The 23,080-nt window shown below is 39.3% G+C and overlaps 1 protein-coding gene across 1 annotated transcript in view; it reads left to right on the top strand.

The window, feature by feature from the left end:
- Positions 1-3,373: 3,373 nt before the first annotated feature.
- Positions 3,374-23,080, top strand: part of LOC121316379 (collagen alpha-1(XIX) chain-like) — a 113,919-nt gene continuing 94,212 nt past the window's right edge. The window contains exons 1-7 of the mRNA XM_041251457.1: positions 3,374-3,465; positions 5,276-5,400; positions 7,441-7,515; positions 10,837-10,936; positions 15,737-15,860; positions 16,684-16,959; positions 17,125-17,205. Coding sequence (XP_041107391.1) covers positions 5,313-5,400; positions 7,441-7,515; positions 10,837-10,936; positions 15,737-15,860; positions 16,684-16,959; positions 17,125-17,205 — 744 coding nt within the window. The 5' untranslated portion in view covers positions 3,374-3,465; positions 5,276-5,312. The remainder of the gene's footprint in view (positions 3,466-5,275; positions 5,401-7,440; positions 7,516-10,836; positions 10,937-15,736; positions 15,861-16,683; positions 16,960-17,124; positions 17,206-23,080) is intronic.

The following is a 23,080-nucleotide window of genomic DNA, read 5'->3' as shown; positions in this document are numbered from 1 at the left end:
ACATAAAACTGGTGTTACATACATTTCTGTACCCCATAGAATTCTGTATCCCCGCATGATTCCATGCCTGTGCAGATGCAGTTTTTCAAAGCTGGACGTGGATGCTTGATATTCCTTTGCCCGAGTCCCGCTGTGTTCTCAAGCACTGCCCTTGAGTTCTGCTGCAGTTTGCAAAAAATATTGAAAACAAGACCAAAGTAATTATGTAGCAAAATAAAACAGCACATTTAACACCACACTTTTTCTACAGTACGCTCAGCCTCCTGTGTTGCTCAATACACAAAATCCTTGATTAAAAGTAACCTTTTAAAACTGTATTTTAACTTTTAAAACACATTTCAATTGTATTACATGTAAATACTGTTCAGAAATATCAAGCGTTCTCGTACAGAGATTTTGATCTACTTAGGTGTCAAATCTAAGGGGGATACAGAATTGTATGGGGATACAGGAATCTGCATAACACCGGCAGTCCTCCTTCTGCCATTCTCTAACTGGACGATAAAAATTGGCCCATGTATGGTGAGAAGGTTCTCACGATAAATCACTGACGACACGTCGCTGGTGACAAAAATTAGCCCATGTATGATCAAAAGCTTCTCACGATAAATCACTGACAACACATCAATGGCGATACATATCGCCCTGTGCATGGTGAGAAGGTTCTCATGAAAAATAACTGACGACAAAAATCGCCCTGTGTATGGTGAGATGTTCTCATGATAAATCACTGATGACACATCGCCGTAGACAAAAATCACCCTGTGTATGGTGAGGTGGTTTTCATAAGAACATAAGAACATAAGAAAGTTTACAAATGAGAGGAAGCCATTCGGCCCATCTTGCTCGTTTGTTTGTTAGTAGCTTATTGATCCAAGAATCTCATCAAGCAGCTTCTTGAAGGATCCCAGGGTGTCAGCTTCAGTAACATTACTGGGGAGTTGATTCCAGACCCTCACAATTCTCTGTGTAAAAAAGTGCCTCCTATTTTCTGTTTTGAATGCCCCTTTTTTCTGATCTCCATTTGTGACCCCTGGTCCTTGTTTCTTTTTTCAGGTCAAAAAAGTCCCTTGGGTCGACATTGTCAATACCTTTTAGAATTTTGAATGCTTGAATTAGGTCGCCACGTAGTCTTCTTTGTTCAAGACTGAACAGATTCAATTCTTTTAGCCTGTATATGACATGCCTTTTAAGCCCGGAATAATTCTGGTTGCTCTTCTTTGCACTCTTTCTAGAGGAGCAATATCTTTTTTATAGCGAGGTGACCAGAACTGAACACAATATTCAAGATGAGGTCTTACTAGTGCATTGTACAGTTTTAACATTACTTCCCTTGATTTAAATTCAACACTTTTCACAATGTATCCGAGCATCTTGTTAGCCTTTTTTATAGCTTCCCCACACTGACCTTTGCTGCTGCAACAGTGTTTGCCACTCCTCTTATTTTTGTGTCGTCTGCAAATTTAACAAGTTTGCTTACTATACCAGAATCTAAATCATGAATGTAGATTAGGAATAGCAGAGGACCTAATACTGATCCCTGTGATACACCACTGGTTACCACACTCCATTCTGAGGTTTTTCCTCTAATCAGTACTTTCTGTTTTCTACATGTTAACCACTCCCTAATCCATGTACATGCGTTTCCTTGAATCCCAACTGCGTTCAGTTTGAGAATTAATCTTTTGTGCAGGACTTTGTCAGAATCTTTCTGGAAATCTAAATAAACCATGTCATATGCTTTGCAATTATCCATTATCAATGTTGCATCCTCAAAAAAATCAAGCAAGTCAGTTAGACACGATCTCCCTTTCCTAAAACCACGTTGACTGTCTCCCTGGACCCTGTTATCATATAGGTAATTTTCCATTTTGGATCTTATTATAGTTTCCATAAGTTTGCATATAATAGAAGTCAGGATTACTGGTCTGTAGTTACCTGGTTCAGTTTTGTTTCCCTTTTTGTGGATCGGTATTACGTTTGCAATTTTCCAGTCTGTCGGTACCACCCCTGTGTTAAGAGACTGCTGCATGATCTTGGTTAGTGGTTTGTAAATAACTTCTTTCATTTCTTTGAGTACTATTGGGAGGATCTCATCCGGCCCAGGGGATTTATTTATTTTAAGAGTTCCTAGTCCCTTTAACACTTCTGCCTCGGTTATGCTAAAGTTATTTAAAACTGGATAGGAACTGGATGACATGTGGGGCATGTTGTCTGTATCTTCATGATAAATCGCTGACGACACATCGCCGTCGACAAATATCACCCTGTGTATGGTGAGGTGGTTTTCATGATAAATCACTGATGACAAAAATCGCCCCATGTATGACGGCCTTTATACCAGCAGCAACTGCACGCTCGATAATTTTATGTAAATTATTGGAATCAGTCATGATGTCCTTCTGAACGAGAACCTGACCAAAGACTGTGGATATACAGTATTTTTCCCGCCCTTCCCAAAAATGCTGATGTAAAACACAAAGAGTACTTTGACTTACGAAAACCTCAAGAGCATAAGTAAAAACAAGTAGCTTTCAAGTTAAGTGGAATGAAAGCAATGCATAGAGAACAATGGGTAATTGGGAAATATGCACATTTTAGCATTACAAGAGCCAATCAAATCGTGTGAACGTACAAAGCTGTCAGAGCTCATTTGCATACAAACTCCAAATTTATCTGACCAATTAATTATTTAGTTAAATGTTAAATCTTTTTTAGAGATTTAGCTGGACAGTTAAATATTTAGCCAAATGTTAAATCTAGTTAAGAGATTTAATATCTAGTTAAATATTGCATCTTGTTAAGTGATTTAAGATTTTGTTAAATATTTAAGTTCACAAAATCTTGATTCTCAAAATAAAAAAAACATAAAGATTAAAATAAAGATTTAGCATTTAAATGTTGAGGAGTTGCTTAATATTTTAAGATTTAAGTTAAATCTGGAAAAAAAAAAATGTTTATTTGGTTTATTTGGCCAAATTAAAATGTGTCTATGCAATATACATTTCCTTCTTTTTATTGACCAATGTTTCACACATATTATAAACATGTCTGTCATAAATAACTTCATATTTTCGCTACATTTATTTTCCAGTTTTCAAGAAAATACCTGCAAACGATGGCGTTCACGTGCATATTTTAATTTTAATATCCGTGTGTGTGTGTGATATATAAATGTTGCATATAATATGCATGCTGTTGTATTTAATTGTTTTGTTTTCCTCTGAAACAAAGGTTGAGAGTACAGCTTTAATTTCACAGTACCAGTGTTGGTTGCGGTCCTTAGTGTATTTCAGTAATGAGTGAGTGGGAGGGTCAGTCAGTGTGTGACTAATAAGGACTTGGATCTAGGCAGGAGATCCCATTCTCAGTTTGTATTTGCAGTCTACTTTAGAATCACAACTGACTGCTAAACATGTGTGTATGCTTCTTGTAGGAATTTTGCTGGGGGACAACTTTGTAAATGTAAGTATATAAATTGTGTGACAGTTTTTGTTATATATTATATTAGCTTACGTTCAGTAATAATGACATGTACAGTATTGTACCTACGTTACATTTCTTGCTATTGTGATGTCGGTAACAATTATAATTGTTACAGCCAAGTACTATAGTTTTTGTAATTTACTGTGTTTTTTACGATAGTATAGTCAAATACCTTATTATAATTGGGGGGGGGGGGGGCAAACAAACAAACAAACAAACAAAACAAAAACGTTTATTTGCTGTGAGTGTCCTGTATGTGATGGGCATATTATGGTATTCATATGGTATTGCAAGTAGATATCGACTGAAACAATATATATATTGTACAATTGATTGTTTTAAAGTTTTATCAGGGGTGAGAAAATAATGGGATAAGTTGGCAAATATAATCTGGGCACTTTAAATATTGTAACTGTGGAACTTGTACTTTAGTGCAGGTAGAAAAAAGCAAATACGTATGGTGCTAAAAAGAGAAGATGCTGCGGTCTTATGAGTATATCTATTATTAAGCTGTATGTACATGGGAAGCAATATGTGCGTTAATAACACCGTTTGAACCTAAATGAAACTTACATTGTTAGTATGGGAAGCGTTCGTGTTAAAATATGGTGCAGCTTTTGGATTTATTTCAGCACAGAAGAATTAGCAGAGAGGGAAACTTATCCTTGGCTTTGACAAGATGACAGACACGTTTTTAGGATTTCTGGCTCTTTTCCACGTGCAATTCAATTTTAAGTAGCAGGATTCACGTGACACCCAAAATCACTTATTAATGGCATTGGGTTTACATTGAGGATCCGAGACAGTAGATCATATCAGGGTCATGTTGCAAGTTTAAGTTCAGCGAGCAGGTCAGTAGCTTTCCTCAACGTGAACAAATAGTCACAGAATAAATAATAGGGCATTTGATTAGATAGCTCACCTGTTTTGAAGGATGAAACAATAGAATGTCGATAAAATGGTTTAAAAATATATACTTTGTTCATTATTTTAATTCGTTAAATGAAGCCTACCCACACACCCAAAACACCGCCATAAACACGGGTTTAATAGTTTTAAACTCCCGTGCTTTGTTTAATGTAAAAGCAGCAATACGAATTATTTTTTTTCTATATTTGATTACATTGACAATGTAAGACATTTCGAAAGCTTACATTGTGATTTCGTGTTTTACATGTGGTCATAAAATGGTTAGCAACTCATTTAAGTTTTGTTTTTCTTAAGGGATCATTTTAAATGTTTGTATAAATTAACGTGTTCTATACAAGTTATACAGTTCTTTGGTAAAACGAAATCTGCAAGAATGACAACAAACTGGACAGGCTTTGCTAGCCTATTTACATATAGCCTATTGTACACGTCGAATGCAATACCCTTTAAAAAAATGACAGTTACAGTAACTAGTAACTACAGTTACTAGTTTAAGATTCAGGCACACAAGAGGAATCTCAAAGAGAACTACTTGTCAGTCTTTGGATCACATGCCACAACTGTCATTCTCTTTCAAAAACCATTTCCTGGTGTACTCCACCTCAGGTTCTTTTTTACATGTGCAACCAAATCACAGTGTATCATTGTCCACAAAATATTACTCATCAGTCAGTGAGACAAACCTTTGAATAGCTGCAGTCACAAGTCTGGCATTGCTGGATATTCAAGAAACAAAGTCCATTTATTAGTATTAGTATTATTGTTATTATTATTCTCTTAGGAAATAGAATTAACATTTCCATTTGTTGCTATCCACTTTTACAAACAAACAAACAAAAATCCATATTTCCTCCCACAGATTCCTGAGAACTCTGTTCACATGAGTCAAAGAAGAAATGAAGCACGTTGTAACATGGACTGTTTTGCTTTGGCTAGCAAGTGTCAGCCCTTTCACCATTGGAATGGCTGTTAGTGACAGGACAGGTATGTCGTGCACTTGTCAGAACTTAGTATAATTTCATACTGCATTATACCAAGATAGTCCACTTCTGAATAACTACCCAGAGACCCAATAAGAATTAAAAAAAAAGATTTAAAAAGGTGGATTTTCCTCCATAGTTTACAGTGGCACTGTTAGAGTACGCAGCTACATTTGTTTTCAGTAGGTCCTGTTTTTGGAGAATGCCAAAGTATTAGGTATCTTTAAAAACAGCTTTAATTAAATGTGTACTTCCTTTTCAACTTAATGTTAATAATTACTAGTTATCTTTTTCCATTATATAATTTCCCTGAATCTGTCCGTTCCTTTTTTCTTGTTCAACTTGATTGCCAGCAATAAGAGCTACAACACTTATTTGGTCTCTCAAGCATTTCAACAATCTCTCTTGCTCAAATTACCAAGTTTAGACCAGACATGCCATTCCGAGTGTCAGAGTTCTGCGTGGTACCTCTTCAAAGTTTTGTAACACATGCTTCAATATTTCAAGTGCTTCCAATTAACTCTGTATTGCCCTTCTTGTTGAGAATCCCAATCACTTTATATGATATGATATGATGATTGACAATTAGCAGTCCACTGGAGAGCGAAGTTGTATGTTCTTTAAATCAAAGCCAAATTAAAAAAAAAAAAAAAAAAAAAAAAAAGCGATGGGCTGGAAATGCAATAGTTCCTATCGGATACACAAGACACATTTTTGGATATCACAGAACACACATCAGCAGTAAACTGAAAGACAAGCATCTAAATAGGATGACAAAAATGTACACATGCTGCTGCAATGAAAATAAAACTTTAGTTAGCACAACACTGAAAAGAAAGTTTTGCCGAAACACCATCCCTAGGGTAACATTTTAATTGTGGAGCTGCTAATCTACAGCAACTTTTTTTTTTTAAGTGCCTAATAACCAAAACTGATAACAGTGTGTTAACACTGCATTGAATGAATGTAATAATGTGAGTTATATTCATCATAGTTCTTGTTTGTTTGTTTTTTGTTTATTTTTTTGTTACTTTTTTAAAGCTACTGTAAGGATAGCATTGCTAAAATGAGTTGAATATGATGCTTATTGTTCTATATTATTTACTTATGTGTATTCCATATACGCATCAGTATATTTAATCGCAGCATTTAATTTTTCCCTGTTGGGGAAAAAAGTTATAATACATTAAAAGGCTAAACATAGGTTTTGGTTTTCAAAAGCATTATTATTGGTATCTGTGCATAATGTACAGTAAAACATACATGCAAATTAATAAATCACAAAATCTTTACCAGAAACTCCTAATAATTGTTCAAATAAAATCACTGGAGAAAGCTTACTGAAAATTACTAATCCCTAAAATAATGACGGAGAAACGGGTGTCTACATAATAGATCTACTACTGCTGTTTGAAATTATTTAAACAGGACCTTAACATTTTACAGACAGAAATACACTTTGAGACGACACACAAGGAGAGTTAAATTGCTAGATTTTTATAACCTTGGCATTATTTGAATGGTTAAATAGTATTTTTTCTTGGTCAGTTGTTTTTGAGGCTGTATGACAACCTACCTTAAAGACAATTGGAAATGAAGAATGAGCAGGTCTTAAGGGTAATCATTTAAGTGATCTCTCTGGCCAGTGGAAAAAACAACATAATATGTTACACACAACAAAAGCTACAGTAGCCTATACTGTAGAATGTAATCACAGTCTAAAAGAGCCAAACATAGCAGCCTTTTATATAGTGAACTGTGTCTCTTGTCAGTGAATGCTTGTGGTGTCCCTTTTGTCACCGTGAATGTTAGGTCTGAATCAGAACAAATTATATTATTGCTAAAGAGTATCATCTGTGGGTAGCTATCCAAGGCTGCTGTTCAGGGATGCGTGACTTTGACCTGAAAAGTCAGTGGTGGTACAGACTAGGGCCAGAATTAAATCAAAGTTTATGTCGCTTATGTAGCTATACTTTATAATGGATATGACAGTGCCATCATTTTGCCGTCTGTATTTACTTTGTTGTTTTGTTTATTACTTTAGGTAATTCATGCCCTATATTAAGGATTAAAAAAAAAAATCTGAAACAAAACCAAAGGCACAATGTTGAAGTGACAGGTAAGCCTAAAGTATATTTCAAGGTTCATTGTAATATGATGATACTGTACTGTACATTGATTTTCTTATTGTTATTTGTCACATGTTCCTTGTATGCTTAGGGCCCTATTTAACAAATCTGTGCCCAGCTGCTATCGCTAGGGCAAAAATGACAACGTTAACGAACCGCTGCGATAGCGCACGAAACCATGATTTAGAAGATGGGTCTCATGTGTGAGCTAACACACATCAAATAGCGAATCATGCGTCCAACCAATCAAAGCACAGTGGGGGGAGTAAAGTTACAACCGTTAAGAATTCAATATTCCCTTTTAGAGCACCTGTGCATCTGCAATAGCGAACGGAGGGTGTTTTGAAACCAGAAAAAAAGAAGGAACGAAAAAGCGCAGCGTTTTTTAAAATGTCCAACAGCCCAAGTGAAGGGGATGACCAAGCCCCTCAAGCAAGGCTATTTTTTTTTTTTAGCAGCCTGGAGGGAGAGAGTGAATACAACATTTAAAAAGTGATCTATAAGCAAAATGAAGTTACATACATTTATTTTTTCTGTTTCACTTGCTGCCTATAAGGCTTTGTCTGGCCTGCCTGGCACTTGCAGCATCTGAAACCTCCAACACTGGGGCTCCAGTTCAGCATATGCTTCCCTCGAAACCTGTACTCTTTACTCTGTAAAACACAAGCGAGAATTATATTGCTAAACTTCTGAAGAGGGTACTGTAGTATTCCCTCAGAGACAGCCAAACATCAGAATCACATTTTGAGGATTCCAAATGTTCGCACAATTACAGTAAAAGCACATTTAAAGGTACGGTTATACCTCTGTTTGGCAGGGATCATTGGGTTGAGCAGCACTGTCAGTAGCCACCGCTTCAGTGGATACCTGTTGTCTCTAGTATCAACCAGCCTGAGATTGGAGCGGAGCAATGATAGTTTGCATTCACATTTGTGATGTATTTTTTGGCATCACAGATCACACACTACTTGCACATTGACAGAATAGGTACCATTACGATTTACATAGAAGTGTGCATTCTGTATCGGTGTGTGTACTTTAGAGCTACAAGCAGACAGTGTGCTCTCCACATGTCTCCTTCCAGGTCAGCCTGAAGCAGTTGGCAGATGTCAATGATTGTTGAGATGAAATTGTTGCATACGTTGTATGTCAGACAGGCACAGAAAAGACAGATGACTTCTAAATATTTGGAGACGTCTCCTCCTCCTCTCTTTATCGGGCCATGTAGAAATCATTCACTTATTTATTTATTTATTAGATACAAAGTATCACATTAATCCAGAGTGCACTCCGTATTTCTTTTATTTTCTCTCTCGCTTCACCGGTATTTATAGGCGACCATGTAATTTGCACATAGACCTGGTTCTCTTTCAATTCGAATGACCATGTGCGCCTGATACTGTTGCCAAAAGTGTTTTGCGATTGCTTTAGGGGTTTGCGAACTTTGCTAAATAGGGCCCTGTCACAAAGACGACAAGAGTGGGTGGCGTCAGACCAGAGACAAGAAATAAACAACAAGAGAGGTGGAATTTGGTTAAGCTGAGCGAATGGTCTCGCTCAGCATTTAATAAGTGAACAGACAGTCAGGAAATTTGCAACAAACAAAAACACAGGACACGGCACTTTCACCAAAATAAATAGATAAACAAAACGGACAAAAAAAAAAAAAACCAACAAAAAAAAAAAAAAAACAAAAAAAAAAAAAAAAAAAAAAAAAAAAAAAAAAAAAAAAAAAAAAAAAAAAAAAAAAAAAAAAAAAAACCAACAAAAAAAACAAAACAAAAAAAAACTACACAGACAAACACGGTGAGCTTCTATTTTTCTTACAATTATCACAATTACCTCCGTCTCCAATCCCGTTCTCCACTCACAGAACACACAACCCCGAGTGGGTGAAAACATGCAGCTTTTATGCAGCTGTACCGAGACTCAATTAGCAATCAATCATTCAATTGGAGTCGCGGTACAACTGCACGTGAATTAATAAAGTGCAATTCCCCATGCTCGCATATTATTACATTTTACTTGCATGTGAAGTGCTGTGCAATCCTCGTGCCTAAATACAAATATACATTTTAAACACTCGTGTCACATAGACCCGTTTATATCCCATGTACCAATGACTATACACCAACATTAACACACAACATATAACACACACAGGGGCGGGCACTTTGCCACAGGCCCTTAGAGTTTATTTTGATTTAAATGAAACAATATCTCAGCTGGATTATTTGGTAAATTGTCCAGAAGCGTCAAAGTGAGCAGTTGGATCTGTATGCTTTGAGTAATGGTTATGTAGTTTGTAAAATATACATTGATTTTGAGGGATTTATTAAGTTTGTATTGGCAGTACATATGCTTTCCAGCTTCTCATAAAAAATGTCTAGTATTTTTGAAGTTGCAGAGTAATTAAGTCTTAAAAAATATGTATTGTTTTTTGTTTTGTTTATTAACAACAGATTTTTCAGGTGGTCGATTTTTTAAGGGACGTAAAAAAAAAAAAATACATGGTCTTTTTTCTGGCCTTAAGTTGTAACAACAGATGGGTCTTGTAATACAGACATTTAAGGGGGCTGTGTAATGGGCTTGTAACCAGCAAGTACCCTGTGCAAATCCCAGCTCAGCCACTGACTCACTGTGTGACCCTGAGCAAGTCCTCCTTGTGCTCAATCTTTCGGGTGAGACGTAGTTGTAAGTGACTCTGCATCTGATGCACAGTTCACACACCCTAATCTTGTATCTTGTAAAGCACTTTGTTATGGTGGTCTACTAGGAAAGGCACTATATAAAGATTTTTTATTAGGTATTATTTTTTGATATTTCAGCTTTTAAGGTCTTTTCTCACCGGACCCGATGCGATTTGGCCTTCAATAAAATTATACTTTCGCTGTGACATTTACCTTTTACATTGTATTATTATTATTATTATTATTATTATTATTATTATTATTATTATTATTATTATTATTATTATTAAACTCAAAGCTGTTTTCTGGTAAATTATAAAGAACTGTAGAAAATGTTCTTATCCATACCACCCAATTATCCAAACAGGAGGTAAATCCCCCCAAACATGTCTATTGGTCAGAAGTGATGAAGCTTTATGTTAGCTCTTTGGGGAAAGAAAGATAAAAAATATGAACTTTCTCTAGTTGACAATGTGTTGATGATCTGCAGTGTTTACAAAAATAATCTTACCAGATAACAGCTCTTTATCTAGAGCAGTTAGAAAAAAATGGGTTGTACTGTAAAACAATGGCAGCATTTAAAATGGAAGGCAATTAGTTAAGTGTATTTTTGTCTTGCAGGATTTGATCTAGCAGAAAAGTTTTTACTAAGGAAGGGGATTGGAGGAGAAGAAAGGCCATCTTTTAGACTAGGAAACACACAACTTATAAAACAAACTGAGTAAGTACATGGATTGTTAAAGGTTGCTTTTTAATACATGGTTTGCTGTAGTACAGTATGGGGTAGATGTACTAAGATGGGCCAGTCGCAGCGCAAACATATCATAATTTACATTTTCATTGTTACAATTTGCAAAGTAGCTAAATAATGCTCAATCAACCCTGTGTACTGTGAATGGGGTCAAATGTGTTTTGAAATGCTGATTTTAATGCAGAACAAGTTGGATTCCATAGTTTTTATCCAACCATTTTAGTGAACGTCAAAAAGGCCATTGGTGACTGGCCTCATAACCATTTTCACCATGGCTGAAATTGTGTGTCATTTACTGTGGTTTACTTTCAATGAAATCATGTTTAATTTGATCTAAGACAAGGTGCTTATTAATAACTTATAATTTATTATTGAATTTAAATAAAATATGTCAACTTGGTTTCAAATATTGTAATTAAAATATTTACTGCTGGGCCCAGGATAACGAGTTTCATTTACAGTGGGTCCAGGTTTATAGCCTGCCATGGGTGTGTTTGCAAGAATCCTTTTGTTTTTTCAAGTAGATTGCTAAACAAATGAATGTGCTGTCCTATTTTAGTTTTTATCAAGTAAATGACTATATCTTACAGAACCCATGGAGAATGATATGACTATTATGTTCTGATTACATTTTAAAAGTATTTATATTCTGTATGAAAGAAAAACATCTACTAGTTTTATATGCATGACTGTGCATTAGATCTAGAATACATTTGTAAACACATAGCCCTGTCAGACAGATCTCTGTCAAGTTATAAGATTAGGTAATTTGGTCCTCATTGCTATCATCTTCACTGATTCAAACTTGCATACATAGTGGTATGTATTAGTTCTAGTTTTAAGTGCAAAATCACCTGCCAAGGGGTTGGTGACTGAAGACCAATCAACTTCTCATCTCCAGCCAGGGATATTATTTGTGAGCATTTGACAGGTGATGGTGCATGTCAGCTGGAAAAAGATCCCTGCCACAAACTTTAAACATCTCTTACTTTACTCTCAGGAAATGCAGCCAATATCATCTTTCTTTGCCTGGATAATGTTCAGCAAGCCATGGGGTCCATTGATACTAAATAAATAAAAATAAATAAATTCATGACCCTGAAAGACAGGTTACACCACTGAAGGGGTTACACCTTCAGAAATTAGTTTTGATTTACAAATTACTTCAAACCACATAGGTTCGTTATATAGGGCAGGCTATTATAATGGGCAAGAACAAAGGGAAACCACTCATAAGTAAAAGTTCAACAAGTTATTTATTACAAACAACCCATAGATTCGATTAACAGCAATGTCAGCTATTGTGTTTAACACCAGAGAACAGCTAGCAGCAATAAAACAAAGAACAATATAATTAAAGAACGATTAGCAGTAATGAAGTAGTAAAGTATTAGTAATTAAGTAATATTCAGCGCAATGGAGGCACAATTAGCAGCAGTAAAATAATTAACAATGAGGTACAATACAATTAAGTAACTATTAGCAAGGTAATTAATAACAAGGTACAAAACAGTTGAATTTCAATTAGCAAACAACCCATAGAGTTAGAATAATAGTAGGGAAACAGGAATTCACGAAATAAATCACTAGTAAACTACAACCAACCTGGTGTACTCCAAACCAAATGTGTATCACACCGCAAACATACGGAAACCATAATAATACTCAAAAAGCAATTCAAACCAAATACAAATGTTTCACAAAAAAAGACAAAAAGAACAGAAAGCAAACCACTCAACTGGTCCCCAGTATTATTCCCCTTCACTGAGTGTTCGCTTTAATCTAGTAGCACCAAGTTACTCGGTTTATTTTACAATATTTCATTACATACATCAATCCTCTACAAGCTGAAACATGCACATTTTTCTGCCTATAAGACTTCAGGAATACGGACACACACACTTAAGGTCGTGTGCCACTGCTTCGTGAATGCAGCAGGTGCACGAAGCACGCAGTAATGGGCTTTCTGCGTGCAAAACAAGTTAACGCTGTTTAGTGCATGAGGCCCTTAGTGAGCAAGTAGTGTGAGTGAAGGTATCCGGCACCAAACTACTCATCCCCAGTACTGCTTTCCTAGAAGAAGGAGAACATTTCATGGTGTCATTCTACTTGTGAGGTTTCTTGCTCATTACAATATTTAGAATATTTTTAAAGAGATGATAATCTATTCAGGGATAACAAGATAAGTGAATTAATTTAATGTAATATTTTAATTAAGCAGTAACTGTATTATTCATCAAACAATAGATTTTTTTTTTTTTTTAATGTTGTAACTCGAATTTTGTAATATGGCAGAAAGATAATGATTAAAACTCCAGGCATGCCTAAAAATGTTGACTGTAAAGCAGGGCTTAAGTGAGGTAAAAAGTCTGGCAGTGAGTTCGATGATAAGTGAGACATACAGTGAGGTATGGATTGTTGCTAAACTGCAGGTCCTGACCCATTTAACCCCTGACCTCAAACAATATTTTCAGACACCCTCAATGGACTTCTACACCATAAACAAACTAAAGCATTGGCCATAGGTCTTTGAATTATTTAGTAAACTTGTCTGACCTACAATGCTGTCTCTGGGATTTTACTGTATGGGTTTTCACACCTTGTCTGATTCTATCATAATTGTACAAAGCTACAATAAGTTAGGCAAAGAGATTTTGTTTTGAACATTTTAATTTGTTTACTTACTCATTCCTATATACAGAATATAGTATTTACATTAAACCACAAATTAATATCATGTTTTTTTTTTTTGTTTTTTTTTTTATTTCATTCTTTTGATGAATGTATGAGCACCTGCAGCTGTTGAAAAAGCAGAATAATTATAATATATCAAATTCAAAAAGTATCTATGCTGCTTTTTAATACAGTCAGCGCCACCTAATCGGGATACTGATAATCATGATTGCTACTTAAATGGGATATAACTCTAGGAGATGGTTCTTCCCAATGCTATTTATGTCGTTGAATTGGGACATCACTTCGTATAATTGGGATATAGTACACCGTCGCGGGTGTTGGGGTCCAAAATAAATCCGTTATATATCGAGGCCCGCGATATAGCGAGATACCGATAGAAAAATACTATGCCACTGCTCCCTCGTTTTATCGGGTGTATAAATACTATACGCACCCTGCTTTTTCTAATTTTTCGTATAAAAAGCAACACACCATTTTAATTCATATAGCAGATGGTAATTGCTTCTCATCAACTTCAGTCTCCAATTAATTTCATGAGTCTTCCTCTCCTTTCTGAAATGCACAAAGCTGCTGTATTGAAGTAATCCATTCCCAACAACAACATAGGAGGCTTGTTGCTTGGGAGCTGACATCACTGCCCTGTGACTTTGTGTTGTTGTGCAATACGTGTGCGTACGATAACAGTATGATATAAAAGGAACAGTAATTCTAAGTGTCTATATACAGTATATTGCAGCTAAGGCATACACAGTTGGACAGTAAAAATGGGGAGCCAACTCCAGGACCGCCATATATCTGAATTTCCAGTATAGCGAGGGTCGATATAAGGAGGGGTGGGTATATTTTCAAATGATAAATGGAGCAAGTACATGATTACGTGACTTGTGTATATTGCGTAAACCATGTTGAACTCTTGAAGGAGCTGGAGTGTCTCCTTTGGTTTCCAAACATGCTTTTCCAAAGAAAGTTGGCGTGTCAGTATCGCAGGTGCGATTTATTTTGTTTAGGAATAAAAAAACAAACATTGGCTCATATTTTAAATTATGTATTTAACAGTTAATCATAATGTGATGTGTTTGCGTTTGTTTTCTTTTCATTAAGAATCAAAACAGTGTGACTAAGGTCGTCTTAACTGCCTCTCGTTTAACTGGAACAGCCACTTATTTGGGATATTTTAACTTCTCCTGAGGTGTCCTGATAAAGCAGTGCTGGCTGCAATCCACTGGCTTCCCAGGCATTATGGATTAAAGCAGTGGTGCGCAACTTGGTCCTGTGTCCTTGCAGGTTTTTATCCCAACTAAAATACTTTATTGGACTTTATTAGAAGCTTAATTGGTCTAATTAACTAATTTAGGGTATGGTTAGAACAAAACCCAGGAGGGACACCAGCCCTCCATTACCTGAGTTGTTCACCAATGTATTAAAGGGTCACTCAAAATGGAGAATAAAGGTTTAAGGCAATGGTTGGTGAGGGGGGATACAAATTTCTAGCCAGTATGAATTAAACCTCCCACCATGCAGTCTCTGATTGAACTGGCATTGGGTAGAGGGGGGTGGGGGGGTTGACTGAGGATATGCTAAGCCACAGAAACCTGGCAGAATTTTTGTCAAATGCACATCTGTTAAAAAAAAATGAAAAAAAGGCAAATGAAAGGCAAATGAATTTTTTGTTTATAATAGAGACCCAGGTTGGATACCATTACAGGGAAAACCAAAGGCAGCTACTTTCTTTAAAAAAACATAAAAAGGTCAAAGGCATGCAATCAATATTGCCATAATGTCAAGGTTGTGACAATTGAAAAACCTACACATGGTGAAAACACAAAGCGATTAGCCACCAATACGTCATCTGCCTTCTAACCTTGATTCTGTTCTCAGTCAATTCAGAAAATAAGTATCCCTCATCAAGGTTTATTGCAGCACTCTACGGTAAAACAATAGCAAAATTAAATTAATCTGCCACTGTTAAAAACAACTGAATAGATCTCAAGGTCTTCTGAAGAACAAACAGCAACTGCCCTATCAGTTTGTTGTTGTTGTGAGATAACATATAAACTTTTTTTTTTTTTTCAGGTTGGTCTTTCCTAATGGACTTCCAAATGAATATTCTCTAGTAGCAACATTCAGACTGAGAAGAACCACTAAAAAAGAACGCTGGTACCTCTGGCAAATTGTTGATAAGACCGGCAGCCCACAGGTGGGAAATACTTTTTTTTTCTATTTTAAGAAACCATGTTAAGTTATGTAAGTACCATGTGGTCATTTGTTTAAGTTATACTATAGACTATAGACTTTGAATGGTGAGGTGGTCAAAAATCCTCTGTCAGCCGTACATATTTTTTAAGTTAGTTATTTTCATCCAATATAGTTAAATTCCACAAATTATCCACTTCTTTATTACTGATTCTGCTATCTCAGAAAAACGGTCCCTATTTAGTTCTGCCCAGCAGTTCAGGTATATCGCAAAAGCTGAGGAGAAAACTGTTAGTCAGCCAGCCCTTATCAACTGTAATAAACATTACTAGTAAGTAAAATTGAAATGGATTTGATGGTGAGAAAAACAGATACAGGAATCCCTTGTGTGACGAACTTCCAATAAAACACACAAAAAAAGGTAATTAGATTAGTCAGATTATATTATGTGTGTGTGTGTGTGTGTGTGTGTGTGTGTGTGTGTGTGTGTGTGTATGTATATATATATATATATATATATATATATATATATATATATATATATATATATATATATATATATATTCAAACCTGCTCAAAAACCTTGCCAAACAATTAAAAGTTTCTACAAAGAAAATGATAATGGTGAGAAAGTGCAGCAACATACTTACAGTCTATATACTTCTGTGTTCAAATCTGTTTCTTTTTTGAGTTTGCTGAGATGTCAAGGACTGTTACCAAAAGCATGTTATTATTAACTAGCTTGCTCCAGGAGACTATAGCTTCATACGAAGTTGCTACTTGCGCTTGCAATTACTATTCTTTAATGAAAGTCCTTTTTCCCGTAGGTGTCTATTGTTGTAGATGGAAGTAAAAAAGTTTTAGAATTTACAGCAATGGGTCTCCTGAAGAACACTCTCCATTACACCTTCAAGAGTCTAGATCTTCAGTCTCTGTTCGACCGGCAATGGCACAAGCTGGGACTCAGCGTCCAGTCCAAAATAGTTTCCCTTTACATGGACTGTAAACTTATTGAAAAAAGGCTGACTGATGAGAAGGACTTACTTGACGTTGGAGGCAGAACTCTCATCATGACTCGCATTGAAGATGGTAGACCAGTTGATGTGAGTATTGGCCAAACTGGAATAGTTCTAGAATGAGAAACCTGCAGCTAATATGTGTAAAAGCAGCACTGGCTCTAATACAAATTAGGGAAAATGTGTTCATATTTAGCTTTCATATGTACTAAAGAAGGATTTTACTGTTTGAATTTGGACTTTTTCTTCCAGGTTGAACTTCAACAAATAACAATTTACTGTGATACGGAAATGTCTGAACTTGAAAACTGCTGTGAAATACAAGGTGCTACGGTAAGAGCTTTTAATGATGAGTGTGTCATGCTGATACCGGGGATTTTTATCTGAAAGGACTGACTGATGAAAAGAACATAATTGATTTGAGTCATGGAAAAGACATTGCTGGTCTCAAAGGTCAATTACAATGATGCAGTTGAAAGCAAGTGTGAATGGTGTGCATGCGTGCAAGAGTGTGTGTGTGTGTGTGTTTGTGTTCAGAGATGACTGGAAGATCTCACTTTGACAGCTAACCATGAAAACATCCTTGAAGGAATTCAATACAGGAGAAATGCTTGTAACGGTTGATGTCTTTGCTCTATACGCAATATTTTACATTTGTTGACACTGTGGTTGGTGATTACTGATACAATTGGTTTAAAATGAATAAGTCAGACCTGTCAACTCTTCCTTATTTGCCAGGACACTCTTGTTTTTGGACACTTTTCCTAGACAACTCCTGTGACAGATTTTCTCCTGTATTTTTCTCAAAACTATTGTTAAACCCCTTTAGGTCATTAAACTTTTAATTTCTGCAAAAGTCAATTTCTCGCAAACATTTCAGTACACATTGTCTGTCTCAAGAAGTCGGTAGCACTCAGCAAATCTATATTTGCACCATAGAAGAAAATAAGCGTATTTCATGTCTGAAATTAAAAAGATCTTATCTGGAAGGTGATTAGCTACTCTTGTAATTACAATGTGTGACTGTAAAATTACCAGCCACTACTTAAAAAATGCGTAGTTCATTTACATTTATTTAGAACACGTATTTTATGCATTCTGATTGGTCCAAATCAACACATGTACTAAATATTTGAAATGTGTACTAAATAACGCATGTTTGCCTTTGCCTTATGAAGGTCTTCACTTCAATTCAAGCCACTAAGGTTTCAATTTACAAAAGCTCCTTTATTTTGAAAACTCAGTGTTTACAGGTATGTAATGTTGGTAAATTTGGTAAATGTCCCTGGTTATGTTTTTCCCCACTGATTGTATCGTGGAAGTTTTTACAGTGTTTTGGTTTTGAACGTTGCATATGTTTGGCTAGTTATCATATATTATTGTCCTATACAAGGTTTTCAATCAATCAATCAATCTGTATTTTTTATAGCACCTTTCATAGTGGTCCATCATCACATAGTGCTTTACAAAATGCAGTAAATACAATAAAATCCATAATACTTCAAATACAGAGAAATGCATAATACAGGATTGTGACGGAAAGATGAGTTCTGGTGATGAATCTTCCTCCCAACCTGTGAGGGCGCTAAAGAACGGGAGGAGAAGCATCTGGAAGGGCTGGCCTGACAGTTCGTTTCCGGGTCAGGGAAGTGGGTCAGCCTGGAGGGAAGCGCGACTCTGTTGTAAGACCGTATTGATTTGAGAGGTAAACGAGAGGCAGCTGCAAGTAATAAGGCAGCTGCAACCGTTTATCTCGATATCATGCGGGATTACATATAGGGGCCAGGGTAACGCTGGTCTTCTCCTTCGTTTGGGTTAAACGCTTGGAGAGAGAAGGATCGAGAGAGGAGCTCTCGTTGTAAAGAGGAAATACGTGTTGTGTTTGTTTGTAATTGTCTGCGTTTTGCACCACCAGACAGTTAACTCACCTATCCGGAGCTGTCGACCAGGGTCAGCACAATCCGGATCACCACTGCACGGAACCGTCACGAAATACAGTGTCTTCACCCACCACAAGCACGTCTGCACTCACCCAGGACTGGTGACCGTGTGTTCGTTTTGTTCGGGACTGTGTCCTATTATTGCTATCCCCGTGCTTTACACATTGTTGTGTATAGCCGGGGATTTATTATTTAACGGTCACCAGACCTGGATTATAAATAAAAGCACCTTTTCACTGGAAACTGTTGTCTGCCTGTCACTCCTGCATCGCTTCACCGCTATACCTGTTCCCCTCCACTAGCCACTTTGCCACACGTGGTGTCAGAACACGGGACTATGGACCGCAACGCGCTGGCGGAGTTGCTGCAGGCACTGGAGACCAGACGGGATGCAGAGGAGAGACGGAGGGAGGAGCGCTATACGGCGCTCATTGAACGGGTAGGGCTGATCGTTGCTGCAGGAGCGACCCCTACCGGAACATCATTGATGTCGGCCCCGAAGGCACGGGCCATGAAAATGACGGCGGAGGATGATCCGGAGGCATTTTTGGTGGCGTTCGAGCAGCTGGCAACCGCAGCGGGATGGCCTCGGGAGTTCTGGGCAAGCCAGCTAGGACCTTGCCTGATCGGGGAAGCGCAGGCAGCTTACCAAGCCCTGAGCGACCAGTACGCCACTGACTATGACCTAGTCAAGCAGGCTATCCTCCGTCGTCTCAACATCACCGCGGAGACCCACCGGACGCGGTTCCGCGAGTACCGGAGAGCCCCGGAGACACGCCCCAGGGTGGTGGCACAGCGGTTGTGCGACCACATGGTCCATTGGCTGACCCCAGAGAAGAAGACCGCTCAACAAATGGGGGAAGCCATTGTGGTGGAACAATTCTGCCATGTGGTCGGCGCCGAAACTCAGGCGTGGGTACGGCGCCACAACCCTGACACCCTGGAGGAGGCGGTCAAATTGGCCGAAGATTTTGAGGACTCTTTGACGTCAGCCCGGGTCGGGATCCTGTCAGCCCCTGCCCTGCTCAGGAACCAACCTCTCCCTCCCTCTCCTCCAACACCACCACCATCACCCTCGGTCCCGGCACCCAGACCTCCCAGACCGCCGACCCCGTTGGGCCCCCTTGCCTCCCCCCCATGGAGACCGAGGATGGCCCCCAGCTGGGGTAGAGGTGTTGCCCCTGCCCCGTTGCCCTACCAGCAGCGGGACAGATATTTAACCTATGCCCCCTCTGTCCCTCCACTCTGTTTTAGGTGTAACCAGCCAGGACATAGGGCCAGGTCATGCCCCGCTGCTATGGAGTGTGACGTGGCTGCATGCAACTGGACACCTGGAACGGGTAAGCAGGGGGAAAACGGTTGGGAGGGGCCCTGTCTGATTGACGTGGTTTTAGGGAATGTGAAAACCCACGCGTTAGTGGACACAGGGTGTGAGCAAACCTTGATCAGGACAGCTCTCTTGGGCGGTGTGTCGTGGCGGCCACAAGGTCAGGTGGCCATCTCCTGTATCCATGGAGACACGGCGGCATACCCCACCCTAAAAGTATATTTATCGGTAGGACCGATAAAACGTCACCTTGTAGTCGGGGTGGCGGAAAGGTTGCCGCACCCAGTTATTCTGGGCCGAGACTGGCCAAAATTCAAAGAATTGGTGCAAATAATGGCAGTCTCAGCCACACACGTAAACGTGGCAGAAAAAGGGAAAAAGGAACGGATTGGTGATGTGTTTCCTTTTCATCCTGAAATGTTTTCCCCTCTGTTCCGTCCTAGAAAAACAAATAAGGAGAGACGGACCGCGAAATGGGAGGGAGCGTCTTTGAGACAAGGCTGGGGTCTGGTGGGAGAGTGCTGTAATGGTAACAAACGCCAGTCGAAGGGAGTGGGAACGCAGTGTGACCGAGAGAGCGAGGTTACTGGGCCGACTAGGGCAGAGGTTATTCCAGCCCCTCTCAATATACCGGACCCGTGGTACTCAAGCGCGGACCTAGTGTGGGGCCAAAAGAACGACCCGTCACTGGTGCACGCTTGGGGGCAGGTCCGGTCCATTGAAGGTAAGGATGTTGATGGCGCTGGGCCGCTAGTATATCCACATTTCAGTATAAAGGGGCAATTACTATATAGGGTAAACCTAGCCGCGGGCACAGGACAGCCTGTAACACAATTATTGGTTCCCCCGTCTTGTCGGACCGAGGTCATGAGGCTGGCGCATGATATCCCTTTTGCGGGGCACCTCGGAGCCGAGAAGACGAGGGAGCGAATATTGGCTCGATTCTATTGGCTCGGTCTTCATACTGATGTGTCGAAATATGTAGCCACATGCCCAGACTGCCAGCGAGTAGCGCCAGGTCGAGTGCGCCCCGCTCCTTTGGTCCCACTGCCGATTATTTCCACTCCGTTCGAGCGCATTGCAATGGACATAATGGGCCCGTTGCTACCTTCTGACTCTGGGTATACGCATATATTAGTAGTGGTGGATTATGCAACGCGATACCCAGAGGCAGTTCCATTGAGGTCCACTAGTGCAGCTGCAATAGCCACCGAGTTAGCGCAGATTATGGCTAGAGTAGGGATCCCCAAGGAGATTTTGACTGATCACGGAACCAATTTTTTGTCCAATACGTTACAGCAGGTGTACAAAATATTAAAAATACGTCCCATCAGGACGTCCGTTTATCATCCACAATCGGACGGTTTGGTTGAACGTTTTAATCAGACCTTAAAGTCGATGCTGAGGCGATTTGTAACACAGGAGCAGAAACATTGGGCATCGCTTCTTCCCTACCTCCTTTTTGCGGTGAGAGAAGTGCCGCAGAGTTCAACGGGGTTCTCCCCCTTTGAGCTCCTGTACGGCCGGCAGCCTCGCGGCATTCTCGACCTGCTGAGGGAGGGGTGGGAGGAGCACAAAGGCTCGTCTAAAAATGTAGTGAAGTATGTGCTCCTACTACGAGATCGGCTGGATTTGGTCGGTCGTTTGGCCCAAGACAACCTCAGATCGGCTCAGCACCGACAACAGCAGCATTACAACAAAAATGCACGGATTCGAACCTTTCGACCAGGGGACAAGGTAATGCTGCTACTTCCCTCATCTGAATCGAAACTGTGTGCTAAATGGCAGGGGCCGTATGAGGTGATTCGGGCTATAGGGAAAGTAAATTATGAAATTAGACAGCCCGATCGCCGAAATGAACGTGAAATTTATCATGTCAATTTGTTAAAGCCCTGGCAGGCAAGGGAGGTCTTATTTATAGCCCCAGGCAATATGGAGGATGATTTAGGTCCCTGTCCAGAGACCCCGAGCACAAGAGCGATTTCTATGGGGGAACAATTGGTTCCGGATCAGCAAAGAGAGCTGCGTAAGCTTATTGAGGAGTTCAGCGATGTTTTTTCTGACGTGCCCGGCAGGACAAACTTAGTTGAATATGACATTATCTCTCCACCAGGTGTCACAGTGCGAGAGAGACCGTACCGGATCCCGGAAAGTCGACGAAGTGGCGTTCGCAAAGAGGTATGGGATATGCTCGAGCTTGGGGTGATTGAGCCTTCCAGGAGCGAGTGGTGCAGTCCGATCGTCATAGTGGCTAAGAAAGACGGCACCAACCGCTTCTGTGTGGATTTCAGAAAGGTGAACGCTATTGCTAAGTTCGATGCATATCCCATGCCTCGGGTCGACGAACTTTTAGACAGACTGGGAAAAGCGAGGTTTATTTCCACTCTGGACCTGACGAAGGGATACTGGCAAATCCCTTTAACCCGCAGCTCCAGAGAGAAAACCGCATTTTCAACACCAGAAGGGCTGTTCCACTTTAAAACCATGCCGTTTGGGCTACATGGTGCGCCCGCTGCCTTTCAGAGACTGATGGACCAGGTTTTACACCCACATCATGAATATGCAGCAGCGTATATTGATGACGTGGTGATATACAGCTCCACCTGGCGAGAGCATTTGGCTAGGGTTGCAGCCGTTCTTCAGTCTCTAAGGGCAGCCCGGCTGACAGCTAACTTGAGGAAATGTGCGTTTGCCAAAACAGAGACTCAATATTTGGGATTTTTAATGGGGAATGGAAGGGTGAGACCTGTAGTCACCAAAATCCAGGCTTTGGTTGATGCAGCGATCCCCAAAACCAAGACTCAGGTGAGGTCACTACTGGGCTTAGCCGGTTATTACCGCCGCTTCATCCCCGAGTACGCCACAGTGGTTAACCCGTTAGTCGACCTCACCAAAAAGAGTGCTCCAAATTTAATTAAATGGTCAGCTGAGTGTCAGGGAG

This window comes from Polyodon spathula, chromosome 5 (genome assembly GCF_017654505.1).
Source record: "Polyodon spathula isolate WHYD16114869_AA chromosome 5, ASM1765450v1, whole genome shotgun sequence".
In the NCBI taxonomy this organism is placed as follows: domain Eukaryota; kingdom Metazoa; phylum Chordata; class Actinopteri; order Acipenseriformes; family Polyodontidae; genus Polyodon; species Polyodon spathula.
This window is presented reverse-complemented; position numbering and strand designations above follow the sequence as displayed.